Consider the following 5,025-nt stretch of genomic DNA (forward strand, 5'->3'; position numbering starts at 1 on the left):
CGGACACTGCATCGTCTCCAGACGAACTGGGAGACCCTGAAGAGTTGTAACACTACATTGTCTCCGGACGACCCTGAAGAGCTGTGATACCGCATCATCTCCGTGCTGCTCACAGTAGACGACGCGACCCTTAAGAGCTGTGACACTGCGTCGTCTCTGTGCTGTACCGTGCTGCCCACAATAAACAGACGACACTGTCGTCTCCGTGCTGTAACACTACGCTGCTTGCCCCGGCTCTCACTCCTTCACTCAGGAAACCCGTTCGGCTGTCCCCCCGGGTCGGGACACACCCTATTAGCAAAAATCTCTCAGGGAAAAAAAAAGAAAGTATACTGATTATCAAAAGAGTTATTTCTTGGCTACAAATTCTGGGGAATCTGTCCAATGGGTCTTAGTAAAATGAATGCTCAACAGAGTAGGGTGTCAGCCTTGACTATTACTTCCCCATTCCCTATAGTCAATCACTCACCAGGTCCTGGCAGCTCTATCTGCTCAATGTCTATGAATCTATCAATCAACCAACAACAATAAATGATTACCAATGGGGAGGCATAAGTTCCTACCCTCAAGGTACTCACATATTCTTTCTATTTTTAAAGGTTCAGATATTCTTTTTTTTCTTGAAGAGAGATTTTGTGGGACCGGCAGGTGGCATAGTAGTTAAGGGTGCTGGACTCCCACATGGCCGACTGCATTTCAAGTCCTGAACGTGGCAGCTTGCTTTCTCTCTTTCTCTTTCTTTCCTGTTCTGTCCCACTCTGGTCAAATTTAAATAAATAAATAAATAAAGTTAAATAAAATAATTCTTAAAAAAAAAAAAGATTTTTGTCCAGGATGCAAGCCCTAGCCAGAGACAGAGGGACAGAAATTGAGAAATCACCCCCTAGGGGTTATGGCCATGCCGCAATCCCTTCTCTTCCATTCTCCTCTCAAGATTTCGGGCACACCCCCACACACAACCAGTGTGAGTTTCAAACTGCCAGGGCAGGGACTCGAACTCTGACTACGTGGAAGTCCAGTGACGTAACTATTACGCCACCTACTGGTCCATATAGTTTTGGTTTTTTTTAAGAGCTTTTGCTATAGGTGTGTGCACACATGAAACAGACAGGGAGAGACAGACAGCAAGAGAACACCCCACGGGGGGATGACTACACTGCAATCCCTTCTCCTCCATTCTCCTTTTGGGATCTTGGGCACACATGCTCAGTGTGAGTTTTAAGTCATCCGATCCAGGACTTGAACCGAGGTCAACTACAAGGGAGTCCAGCGACATAATCATTACGGCACACCCTGGTCCATGGTATGTGTAGTCTTAAAAGGAAAGAGAAAGACTTTAAGCATGCAAAGCAAACATACCACCAGATACTGATAAAGCCTAAGGAGAACTATATAGAGAAACATGACAGCAATAAGGTAAAGGTGATCAGAGAAGGACTCTAGAAGGAGGCTCCTTTTGAGCATAGGCCCATGCAATGAGACTGTTGTGTGGAGAGAAAGGACAGGCGTATCACCCTGCAATTACCTAGTTTTGGGCCTGTTGTAGTACTCTATTGCTAATAACTGAAAAAAATCCAAGCCTGGGTAACTTAATAGAGGTTTACTCAGCTTGTAATTTGGATGGAGGTCCAAGGTCCACACCTGGCAGATGTCTTGTAGAATCCCAAGGGAACACAACACAAGAGCAGAGTAGAGTAGCTATATCCATCAGTCTTTCTGTCTCATCCTCATACCTTAAAAACCCACCTCAAGGGGTCAGCAGGTGGCATAGTGGTTAAGGCACTGGTCTCCCATATGGCCGACCACGGTTTGAACCCCAGATTGGGCAGCTTGAAACTCACACTGGACATGTGTGCATGTGTGCCCAAAATCCCAGGAGAAGGATGGAGGAAAAGGGGGACCAGTAGTTGGTTTAATGGCTATGTCACTGGACTCTCATGTAGTTGACTGTGGTTCAAGTCCTAGACCGGTAGCTTAAACTCACACTGGGCACGTGTGCATGCGTGCCCAAGATCCCGAGAGGAGAATAGAGGAAAAGGGACTGCAGCATGGCCATCCTCCTCAGGGGTGAGTTCTCACTTTCCCTCTCTCTGTTCTCTTTGTCTCTAAAGAACATATGTACCCTATGGCAAAAACCCTTAAAAAACCAAACAAACAAAAAACTGGAGACAATCATGGGGCCTCCATCCTAATGACATTAATCCTAGTCTTTTCAAAGTCCCTAATTTTCAATACTAGTCTGATAAAGCTTTTTTTTTTTTTTTTGCCATAGGGTGTATGCGCTCACCGGAGAGACAGTGAGACAGGATGCGAGAAATCATCCCCCCAGGAGGGATGGCCACACTTCAATCCCTTCTCCATTCTCCTCTCAGGATTTTGGGCACACACACACACATGTGCCTGGATGAATGCCTTTTTTAGAGAGAGATTTTTGCTCTAGGGTGCATGCGCTCACCAGGGACAGAGAGACAGAAAGTGAGAAATCACCCCCCAGGGGGTATGGCCACACTACAATCCCTTCTCCTCCATTCCCCTCTCAAGATTTTGGGCATGCACACACACTCTGCATGAGGGTTTTTTTATTTTTATTTTATTTTATTTTTAATTTTATTTAACTTTACTTTTGTTTTTCATTTGACCAGACAGGGACAGAATAGGATGGAGGGCGGGGGTGGGGGTTGGGGAAGCGAGAAAGCAAGCCACCAGGTCTGGGACTTGAACCATGGTTGGCTATGTGGGAGTCCAGCACCCTTAACCACCACACCACCTGCTGGCCCCTTTATTTTTATTTTTTTATTTTCATTTCACTTTCTTCCATACATCCAATCACATTATTATTTGTCTTACAAAGTGGATATTTCAACAGGTAAACATTTCTCCCTAGTACTGTTGATAAAACTACGAAATATCTTCAACAGATAATACCACACCTCTTTGTGCCATTAATGCTTTGCCTCCCCAGCATGAGTTTTAAGCTGCCCAGTCAAGGACTTGAACAGCGGTAGACTATGTGGGAATCCAGCAACGTAACCAGGACTCACGCCATGGTCTGACGACGTGAGAGTCCAGCGATGTAATCATTACGCCATCTGCTGGTTCTAGGAGTCCAGCACCTTAACCACTATGACACCTGCTAGTCCCTTTTCAATTTTTCATACAGCCTCCAGAGATCTTCCTAATAGACTTAACTTTTGCTCAGTCACTACCTAGCTTAAAACTCTCCAGAGGCTGCCCACAGACCCCAGGATAAAGTCGAGCTCCTGGCTATTGTGCCTCAATACAATTACTTTGGTTTAGTATACTCCCTCCTCTGACAAGGTCTGCAGCAGACCTACCAAATAAGCTCTGTTCCCAAAACCTCATGATTTTTCTTTAGACTCCAGATATCTGCAAACATGGCCTCCTACAACTAGAACACTCCTACTTCCCTTTAAAGACTAGGTTTAAACCTTTCTCTCACTGTGAGACATCCCAGAGCCACAGTCTGATTTAGGTACCATCACAGCATCTAATGATTCCTTACTGAGGACTCAGCACATTATGTTGCAATCATTTGTCATTTGTTTTTCTCCCATTTGACATTAAGCTCCATAAACTCCTCCCAAATCTCAGGAGATTGGCAAATGCAATTGGCATTTCTTGTTCATTGTACCCTCAGGTTTTCCATTAACAAGACATCCTTGATAATAACTTCAATTAAAACTGTAAAAACACAGAACGTGCAATGTGTCCTACAAAAACTAAGGACAGATAGATTAGAAAGAAGACAGAATTGTTAAGACACAACTTTTAAAGACAGCTCTAAGGAAATGGTAGAAATACACAAGGCATAAACACCTAAATACATCAAGTTGGCAGGTTGGAATTAAGACCTGCAATGGCAAGCAGGTATCCAGAATATTCCAAATCAGCTCCCTGGACAGATGTAAGGAGCCAGTAGGCCCTGCCCCACTTCTAGAGCACCACAGGTTCCACTCAACTAAGCAGATGAAAATACACTCACCCGAGAGCTCCGGCGTGGCGAGTGAACAGCTGGGATCTGTGGGGACAACATCAATTGATCACACAGCTGGTCCCCAGTTTTGGCTCCCCCTCTCACCATCCATCCCTCTTAACCCTCACCTCTACAGCATGGGCCACAATCTTCTTCAAGACGATGGGCTTTCTGACTGGAGCTGCACGGGGTGTCTGGAGAAAAGGGGTGAACATGAGCTCTACAGTAGACCAGGGGCCTCAAGGGCAAGACCAGAGAAACCCGAAGCTCACCTTAGGGCAGATTTCAGGAAGGATGCTTGGGAGATCTGAGCCTGATTTCCGCTGGGACTTTCGTAGAGACTTAGTAGGAGATGAGACCCTAGGCCCTGAAAAGAGAACGAAGTTAAGAACCAGAGAAGGCCTCTAGCTAGGTCCAAGAGTCTACAGAACGGGTTCTGGAGAGGGAGAGGGGTTCCCAAACCGGCCCTTGGGGATGCCCCCTGTCCGTAGGCAGACAAGCCTCCTACAACGCTGGCGAGGGGGAGGGCCTTCCCTCGCGAAACTGCGTCTGCGAAACGGCTCGGCCCCCGTCTCCCCGCGCGCCCTCTGCTCACCGGAGCGCTGAGCGGCCCCTCCGGACCGCGTTCTCCTCTCAGACATGGCTAGGCCCCCCAGCCTGGGCTGGCCCGACCCCAAACCCCCCCCGCCGCCGCCACCGCCGCCGCAGCCCGGGGCACACGCCAACCAGAGGACCGTGGCTGATACCAACGTTCGAATTACCCGCCCTGCCGCGGAGAAGGCGGAAGTGGGAGGGCGGGGCGCTAGGATTTCCCCAGTTCTTAGCCCGCCTTCACGTCTAGCGTCTGTAGAGGCGTGGCCCAGTGGCGTCATCAGTACGCGCCACACCCGGAAGAGACGTGGCAGCTGAGGGATAATCGGAACGGCCCGAGGTGAAGGGAGCTGAGCGGGACCTGCGGTGAGCAGCCTTTTCCCTCCGCTCCTCGAACCTTCGCTCGCGCCGGTCGGGACCCGGGCCCCGGCCCCTTCGTA

The 5,025-nt window shown here is 48.3% G+C and overlaps 2 protein-coding genes across 7 annotated transcripts in view; one reads left to right on the forward strand and one right to left on the reverse strand.

Moving 5' to 3' along the window:
• The window catches only part of CDCA5 (cell division cycle associated 5), a 27,892-nt gene extending 23,254 nt beyond the window's left edge, over positions 1-4,638 (reverse strand). For all 6 annotated transcript variants that reach the window (XM_006149867.1, XM_006149868.1, XM_006149866.1 and 3 more), the window contains exons 1-4: positions 4,590-4,638; positions 4,267-4,361; positions 4,123-4,188; positions 4,004-4,039 (exon numbers count right to left, since the gene is read on the reverse strand). In XM_006149867.1, the coding sequence (XP_006149929.1) occupies positions 4,004-4,039; positions 4,123-4,188; positions 4,267-4,361; positions 4,590-4,635 (243 nt within the window). In that variant the 5' untranslated portion in view covers positions 4,636-4,638. The remainder of the gene's footprint in view (positions 1-4,003; positions 4,040-4,122; positions 4,189-4,266; positions 4,362-4,589) is intronic.
• A 217-nt stretch (positions 4,639-4,855) lies between these two features.
• The window catches only part of ZFPL1 (zinc finger protein like 1), a 4,644-nt gene continuing 4,474 nt past the window's right edge, over positions 4,856-5,025 (forward strand). The window contains exon 1 of the mRNA XM_006149872.2: positions 4,856-4,951. The gene's annotated coding sequence lies outside the window, so the exon portion shown is untranslated. The remainder of the gene's footprint in view (positions 4,952-5,025) is intronic.

Source organism: Tupaia chinensis, unplaced genomic scaffold (assembly GCF_000334495.1).
Source record: "Tupaia chinensis unplaced genomic scaffold, TupChi_1.0 Scaffold000273_1, whole genome shotgun sequence".
NCBI classification, from domain to species: Eukaryota; Metazoa; Chordata; class Mammalia; order Scandentia; family Tupaiidae; genus Tupaia; species Tupaia belangeri.